The sequence below is a fragment of the Ambystoma mexicanum genome, chromosome 12 (genome assembly GCF_040938575.1).
Source record: "Ambystoma mexicanum isolate Mex_15411 chromosome 12, UKY_AmexF1_1, whole genome shotgun sequence".
In the NCBI taxonomy this organism is placed as follows: domain Eukaryota; kingdom Metazoa; phylum Chordata; class Amphibia; order Caudata; family Ambystomatidae; genus Ambystoma; species Ambystoma mexicanum.
Genome location: NC_090936.1, coordinates 1,001,053,912 through 1,001,062,838, shown reverse-complemented (window position 1 = coordinate 1,001,062,838; position 8,927 = coordinate 1,001,053,912). Strand labels below are relative to the sequence as shown.

General features: G+C 54.1%; 1 protein-coding gene across 2 annotated transcripts in view; it reads left to right on the top strand.

Annotated features, from left to right (window-relative positions):
- The first annotated feature begins 1,141 nt into the window (after positions 1 to 1,141).
- Positions 1,142 to 8,927, top strand: part of LOC138514188 (transmembrane protein 116-like) — a 254,026-nt gene continuing 246,240 nt past the window's right edge. For both annotated transcript variants that reach the window (XM_069629521.1, XM_069629522.1), the window contains exon 1: positions 1,142 to 1,466. In XM_069629521.1, the coding sequence (XP_069485622.1) occupies positions 1,158 to 1,466 (309 nt within the window). In that variant the 5' untranslated portion in view covers positions 1,142 to 1,157. The remainder of the gene's footprint in view (positions 1,467 to 8,927) is intronic.

Here is an 8,927-nt window from a genome sequence, read left to right as displayed (position 1 = left end):
CACTGTAGAATCCTTCAACCACGAGCACTACAATTAGGACACCTCTACAGCACTCTGAGAGGCTGACATCACTCTAAAATACATCTAACGAGCACCATGAAACGTTGAACTCTACGGCACTAGCGGGGGCACTACCGCCCTAGACGAGTTTGACATCATAGCACTATGAGGTTTTAACATCTTTCGGCAAAGCGAGATATATACAGTCGTGTCTGTGGACCGACCGCTGCTGTCTCTGGGCAGTCAGACCATATTTCCCTAAACCCAGAACGTCTTCCTAAATTCTTAGCAATCTCCCATAAAAAGATAGCAATGAGAGGAAGACACTAAAGACTGAATACTTAGGCAGACCAAGACGGAAGCACTTGGACGATTCCTCAATAGCATCCTGGCCCTGTACCACTCCCAAGCTCCAACAGACCTATTTCACATAGATAGCAAGGGAATAGGGACCACCCAACCCCAGCTCCGATAATTAAGGAAGAGAATAGACACACCCAATCAGATTATACAAAGTTCAATAGAATACAGCAGGGAGCGCGCTGCGCTAACACCCGCAACAGTGAAACTGTCAAGAAGGGATGGTTGCAACTAATCCCACCCATAGTAATACAAGTTAAATCGAACAAGATGTACCACAACCAGGATCCTCCCCACACTAACTCTACCTTCAAATCTCTTCATACCTAACTCACCTGAAAATTCACACAACCCACTCTCGCTCAGCAAACAGCACGCACTTCACCACACTGCATCAACAAACCAACAACACATAAACAGCACCAACAGCACACAAGGTCTCGCCCCGGTCCAATATTTACACCAAAGCTCAGCGCACGGTGTATACCGAACTGAAGCCGCCAAAAGCACACCACTTCTCTCACTCGCCTTCTCCCGACTAACCCAACCCCGCCCGCCTTCTGGTTTTACAGATCCGCCAGAGCGCCTGGGGACCAACCCCGTTGGTGACGGTGCTCGAAATACCTTTAACATTTAACATTTAACACAAATACCGCAGAGCTGGCATGAAAGACGACAGTTACACGTATCCCAAACCTCGCTGAAGTGGACTTAAATAAAGCTGCCAGTGGCTAAAGCATGGTGTTCTGAACACATCTTCTAATTGGGGGGCTCTCTGAGATCCGCCTTTGGGCGCTATGTATGCTGCCAGTTTCCCCAGCGCTTCGCCACTGCCATGCACGTATCTCAGCCAACAGGCGGAGGAAAGTCCCTTCAGAGTAGGAGGGGAGTGCTGCCTGCCTGGCTGTCCTGAGCAGGAAGAAGAGGCTGACAGCACGCAGGAGTACACAGCCGAGAGCTCGCCAGAGAGCGCAGACCGCAGGACACTGCCGGGCTGCCTCCCGAGAAGCACCACACCCAGCACCGACTGCAAGGATAGAGAGACTGCCGCAGGCATGGGAAGCCTTGCCAATACCAGCATGACAGCAGCGCTCACCAATGACCAGGTAAGGAGACAGGCAGAGAGAGACAGGGGCAGGGAGGGATCTCCAGGCAGTCCAGGAAAGTTCACAGCAGAGGCAAAGGTAGACAGGTAGCGATGGGCACTGGTAGATCGGTAGAGAGTCGTGTAAGGACAGACGTCCACATGGACAGGGAGAGACAAGGGGACGATATAGGCACGACCGCTGAGAAGGAAACAGGCAAATAGGGGCGCAGGAATAAGGACAGGGACTGCTGGAGTCAGTGATAGACAGGGAACGGAGCACAGAGAGCGAGAGGGCGGAACAGAGACATAGCGCCGAACATAAATAAGAATCGGCAGATCTGGAGACATCCAGGAAAAGAAGCATGGACCGGAGCCGACAGGCGCGTTAGGACGTGCAGCAGTTAGTCCAGTCACGAACGCTGCGCGGAACCGAGCGTGCATTAGAACACCACAGACACGAGACTGGCAAGGGCGGAGGCAGAGTGGGGCAAAGGCAGGACACAGAGGGACAGGGTAGATAGAGCGCGACAGTCAGAGCAAGAGAGGACAAACAAGGGACACGTACTGTTGGAAAGTAGGCGACAGATAGGGGAAGTGGCAGCCAGGACAGAGCCTGCAACCTGTGGCCTTCCAGATGTGTTGCACTTGGATTAATCCCTCACCATTTACAGTGATGGCTAGAGCCTACGGGAGTTGCAGTCCAAAACATCTGGCGAGCAAAAGTAATGGTCAACCAGAGGTGGAAAAAAGAGTGGGGTGAGGTAAGTGTTGGGGGCTGCTCCGGTCCACCGGGCAGCCCCATACTCGTGTCGGGCAGCGCCCGACACCACACGCTGCAGTGCGGCGATCACGCCGCACTAGGAAGGGTGGGGGTTCAGCCCACCCGCTCCGGGACACCGGAGCGGCACACATGGCCGGCTGGCAACCGGCTTACCGCGGCCCCGGCTCTGGGGGCACCCAGGCCGGGGTCGCCACCATGGCCCAACTCACAGGGCCATGGGGACACACATGGATGGTGTTGCCCGGCAGGGGCACCATCCGGACGGCGTTGCCCGGCAGGGGCACCGTCCTCCAACTGGGCCCCGTCCTTGGGCCCAGCACACACAGCGCAGCACCAGCATGGTGCTTCTCAAAGAACGACGCTGGAGCCAGAATGGGAGTGACTGGCGAGCCGGAAGCAGCTCGCCTATTTTATTATGTTGGTCACGTGGCTACTGCCACGTGACCCATTACAACATCCTGGGAGCTACCATGCTCCCAGGAGGGGTTCACATGCAACACCACTCCATTTTTTAATGAGCAACAAAACAAAACACACACCACTACTGCCCACTACTACTCCTACAACCACTCTACTAATACACCCTTTATTAACCTGGGTGAGTGGTCTCATGTCACTAAACAGCACCACTGGGGGCTACTGGCACCACATAAAGCACTCCGAGTCTGCAGGTGTGCACCACACAACATTACCCACTAACCGGGCCATTTTTAAGCAAGTCCGTGTCTGCCGGCTCACAGTCTTCCGGGGAATGTCACTCACGATGTCCATCTCCCGTATGGAGTCGCCGGAAACCAGCTCGCACCCTCACCAGGGTTCCATTTCGGACAGTTACAACACAGTCACACAAACACCGGCAAAGCCGCACCTGGGGAGGCCCAGGGGCCACATCGGCTAGGTCTATTTGTATGGGGGCACCACCCCTCAGGGCCCGTGTCCTTGCGAGCCCAGCTGGTGTTAGGCCCGCTGCCTTTGTCCCCTTTTCTCCTTTCCATTTCAGGCCCCGTTTGTAGTGGGCCCGCATCCACTCCATTGCCTGTAGGGGCAGGGCAGGCAGCTCTTCTGCCCACTCCTCAGAGCGAGCACTCCCTTGTCCTTGCGAGCCCAGCCGGTGCTGGGCCCGCCTCCTTTGTTTCCTTTGCAGGCCCTGTTGGATTCGGGCCTGCAACACACATTTTTTTTTTTTTTTTTTTTTATTTTCCCCGCGGGCCCAGCTGATCATGGGCCCGCCTTCCGTTGGGGCCGCCTCAGCTGTTCCGCGGCCCCTCTTTTCCCTCTGCGGGCCCCGTTGAAGTTGGGCCCGCCTCTTTATTTCGGCAATGCTCGCCGTTTCCCCTCGTCGCGGGTGGGGGAGGGGCAGCGCCTCCTCACCGCGGCCGATGCCGCGGGCCTTCTTCATCCCCCTCAGGGGACGGGACGGCAGCACGCCGTCTTCCTTTTCCGCGGGCCCAGCTGGTGATGGGCCCGCCACGCCATTTCTCCGGTGCGGGCTCCGTTGGAAATGGGCCCGCACCAAAACCTCCTGGGGGCACGCGGGGCCCCCATCCTCCTGCGGCCGACGCCGCTCATGCGTCCCATGCGTCCCCCGCCCCCCCGCAGCGGCAGAGTCCGCATCCAAGGTGGGGGAGGGGCGCAGCACGCACGCGGCCGATGCCGCGGGCTGTCCCTCGTCAAGGGGGGGAGAGGGGAGGGGGGGGCCCACGCGGCCACCGCCGCCATCTCCTCTGCCCTCCCCCACGCGGTCCTGGCAATACTTTTGCGGGCCCAGTTGCAGTTGGGCCCGCATCCATCCTCCCGCGGCGATGTTAGCCGCTCCTCGTCGCGGCCGCCGCCGCGGAAACTTCTCTTCCCCACGGGGATCGGGGGAAAGGACGTCTCCGCACCTCCACATCGCGGGCCCAGATGGAGATGGGCCCGCACCATATCTTCACCGGGGCACGCGGGGCCCCTCTCCTCGTCGCCATTGTTGGGGGCTGCTCCGGTCCACCGGGCAGCCCCATACTCGTGTCGGGCAGCGCCCGACACCACACGCTGCAGTGCGGCGATCACGCCGCACTAGGAAGGGTGGGGGTTCAGCCCACCCGCTCCGGGACACCGGAGCGGCACACATGGCCGGCTGGCAACCGGCTTACCGCGGCCCCGGCTCTGGGGGCACCCAGGCCGGGGTCGCCACCATGGCCCAACTCACAGGGCCATGGGGACACACATGGATGGTGTTGCCCGGCAGGGGCACCATCCGGACGGCGTTGCCCGGCAGGGGCACCGTCCTCCAACTGGGCCCCGTCCTTGGGCCCAGCACACACAGCGCAGCACCAGCATGGTGCTTCTCAAAGAACGACGCTGGAGCCAGAATGGGAGTGACTGGCGAGCCGGAAGCAGCTCGCCTATTTTATTATGTTGGTCACGTGGCTACTGCCACGTGACCCATTACAACATCCTGGGAGCTACCATGCTCCCAGGAGGGGTTCACATGCAACAGTAAGGACAGATAGGAAGCCAGACGACGGGGAAAGCACCGGTTGCCAGACATGCACAGGCAGGGTGAAGGGATGGCGAAATCCTTGGGGGGAAAAACACGCACAGACTGTAACGCCCTTCCTGGAGTTTCCCGGGTACGCCGGGCCGGCCTGTTTCACTTTCGAAAGAGGCGGAAACGCGCAACGCCAGTGTGAGGCTAGATATAGACCGTACAGGCACGCACGCACTGAGGAGCTAACATACACAGAGCCTGGGGGCATAACCAGCGAGAGGCCAAGAAAGGGAGACAGAAAAAAACAGAACAAGCAGGCATGCACCAAGTCAGAGTAAGGGGGGCAGAAATACACAGAGCCAGGGTGAGGCTAGACATAGGCCATACAGGCATGCACGGACTGAGGGAGCTAGACATACACACAACCTGGGCTCATAAACAGAGAGAGCCAAGAAAGAGAGACAGAAAAAAACAGAACAAGCAGGCATGCACCAAGCCAGAGTAAGGGGGGCAGACATGCACAGAGCCAGGGTGAGGCTAGAAATAGGCCATACAGGCATGCACGGACTGAGGGAGCTAGACATACACACAACCTGCGGCTCACATACAGAGAGAGAGAGCAAGAAAGGGAGACAGAAAAAAACAGAACAAGCAGGCATGCACCGAGCCAGAGTAGGGGGTGGGGGTAGGGGCCAGAAATACACAGAGCTAGGGTGAGGCTAGAAATAAACCATACAGGCATGCACACACTGAGGGAGCTAGACATACACAGAACTTGGAGTCATATCCATAGAGAGACCAAGAAAGGGAGGCAGAAAAAAACAGAACAGGCAGGCATGCACCGAGCCAGAGTAAGGGGGGCAGAAATACACAGAGCCAACTTGAGGGTAGAAAGAAACCATACAGACATGCACGGACTCAGGGAGCTAGACATACACGGAACCTGCGGCCATATCCAGTGAGAAATTTAGAAAGGGAGACAGAAGCAAATAGAACAGGCAGACTTGCACCGAGCCACCGTAAGGGGGCAGAAAAGGACAGAGGCAGGGTGAAGCTAGAAATACACTGTACAGGCATGCACACACTGAGGGAACTAGACATACACACAACCTGGGCTCATTTACAAAGGGAGACCAAGAAAGGGCGACAGAAAGAAACAAATCAGGCAGGCATGCACCGAGCAAGGGTAAGGGGGGCAGAAATGCACAGAAACAGGGTGAGGCTAGAAATAGACCATACAGGCATGCACAGACTAAGGGAGCTAGACATACACAGAACCTGGAGTCATATCCATAGAGAAACCGAGAAAGGGAGACAGAAAAAAACAGAACAGGCAGGCATGCGCCGAGCCAGAGTAGGGGGTGAGGGGGGCAGAAATACACAGAGCCAAGGTGAGGGTAGAAAGAAACCATACAGACATGCACAGACTCCGGGAGCCAGACATACACAGAACCTGCGACCATATCCAGCGAGAGACCAAACAAGGGAAACAGAAAGAAAAAGAACAGGCAAGCATGCGCCGAGCCTGGGTAAGGGGGCAGAAATGCACAGAGCCAGGGTGAGGCTAGAAATACACTGTACAGGCATGCACACACCGAGGGAGATAGACATACACACAACCTAGGTTCATATACAGAGAGAGAGAGAGCAAGAAAGGGAGACAGAAAGAAACAGAACAGGCAGACATGCACTGAGCCTGGGTAAGGGGGCAGAAATGCACAGAGCCAGGGTGAGGCTAGAAATACACTGTACAGGCATGCACATACCGTGGGAGCTAGACATACACACAACCTAAGCTCATATACAGAGAGAGAGGGCAAGAAAGGGAGTCAGAAGCAAACAGAACAGGCAGACTTGAAACGAGCCAGGGTAAGGGGGGGTTCAGAAATGCACAGAGATAGGGTGAGGCTAGAAATAGACCATGCAGGCATGCACGGACTGAGGGAGCTAGACATACACAGAACCTGGGGCCATATCCAGCGAGAGACCAAGAAAGGGAAACAGGAAGAAACAGAACAGGCAGACTTGCACCAAGCCAGGGTAAGGGGGGAAGAAATGCACAGAGCCAGGGTGAGGCTAGAAATAGACCATAAAGCCATGCACGGACTGAGGGAGTTAGACATACATCACTTTATTGTTCTCTCTCTCTGGATATGGCTGCAGGTTCTGCCTATGTCTAGCTCCCTCTGTCTGTGCAGACTATTTCTAGTATCACCCTGGCTCTGTGCATTTCTGCTCCTTAACCTGGCTTGGTGTATGCCTGCCTCTTCTTTTTCTTTCTGTCTCCCTCTCTTGGTATCTCTCTGGATATGACGTATGGATGGACTGAGGGAACTAGACATACACAGAACCTGGGGTCAAATCCAGAGGGAGACCAAGAAAGTGAGACAGAAAGAAACAGAACAGGCAGGCATGCACCGAGCCTGGGTAACGGGGCAGAAATACACAGAGACAGGGTGAGGCTAGAAATAGACCATACAGGCATGCACGGACTGAGGGAGCTACACATACACAGAACCTGGGGCCATATCCAGAGGGAGACCAAGAAAGGGAGACAGAAAGAAACAGAACAGGCAGGCATGTACCGAGCCAGGGTAAGGGGGGCAGAAATACACAGAGCCAAGGTGAGGGTAGAAATAGACCATACAGGCATGCACAGACTGAGGGAGCTACACATACACAGAACCTGGGGCCATATCCAGAGGGAGACCAAGAAAGGGAGACAGAAAGAAACAGAACAGGCAGGCATGTACCGAGCCAGGGTAAGGGGGGGGGCAGAAATATACAGAGCCAGGGTGAGGCTAGAAATAAACCATACAGGCATGCACGGACTGAGGGAGCTAGACATACACAGAACCTGGGGCCATATCCAGAGAGAGATCAAGAAAGGGAGACATAAAGAAACAGAACAGGCAGGCATGCACCGAGCCAGGGTAAGGGGGGGGCAGAAATATACAGAGCCAGGCAGGGTCGGACTGGGACAAGAAATAGGCCCGGACACTGAAAAAAAAGTGGCCCACCCCTCGCCTCACAAAAGTGGCCCACCCCTCGCCTCAAAAAAAGTGGCCCTCAAACCATCATCTGTGAATCGTGTCAATTCACGACTTTACAGAAAATGCTACTTATGGAGCGTTCATGGGTTTCCCACATTACATCACAGCTCATAAAATATCGTAACTTTGCATACAAGAATGGATCACGATATGTATCATTAATATGTGTGTGTATAGATCCATATTGTCAAATTACTGTGAATGCAAGCAGACGTCCAAGGCCAAATGATAATATGTTATTGTATAGCACTTACGCTTAAGCTCTTTTTTATAGAACAAATTTGCATACAATATCACCCAACCTGTGTTGGTACTCATTTATCGACCTAAGAAGGATTAAAGGCTGAGATGGCCTTGCTGGGATTCACACCTGCAGATCACACACACATCGCAGTAGCGAGCGCTCAACCCACTGAGCTATCATATTGGATATAGTAAAATGAGCAATTATTATTTGGTGGATACCATTAAACTGGTAACTGAGATTTAACGGCAGACCAGTTAAGTTCATCTGCAGGTCTGGTGCAAATATGGCTGCATTTCGAGCCTGCGTGCATCTACTTTTCAGGCTTCAGATCAGAGGTTGGCAAAATAGGCAAAGCAGCACACTCATAGGACATCCCATACTCTGATCACTCATTACCTCATACATGCAAACAAACATCCTGAACAGTATGCCAGAGATGGGAAATATAGACACATTACAACAAAGCATTCATTCATTGTGGACAAATGAAGACTAGTCAATGGCCACTTGATGTGCTATTGTCAAATATTTCTCATGTGGTCCGAACGGTGTATTACTACTGTAAGTCATCAGTTATCATTTACATTCGCTAAAATATTATGGGAAATGCATGTTTTTTGCAAAAATGTGAGCCGTTTTTCGAAGGAATGTTTCTTGCTTGGGCCCATTTATGCTGGAGCGTGTTTACTAATCACAAGAGAGAGATACCACATATATGAAGATCTGTTGAACACATGTGCCCTCATTGATGCATATAGCAACACCTCTCTGCGGCTTGTCGTTATAGTGTTAAGTGGATGTAAAGACCAGGAAACTGGAGCTCGCCTGTGTAAGCAACAGGAAGGAGAAAGGATGAGAACTCAGGAGCCAATAAATCACGCTTTTGGGTGACCCACTGACCGACCACCACGGCGAGCGAACAAACACCG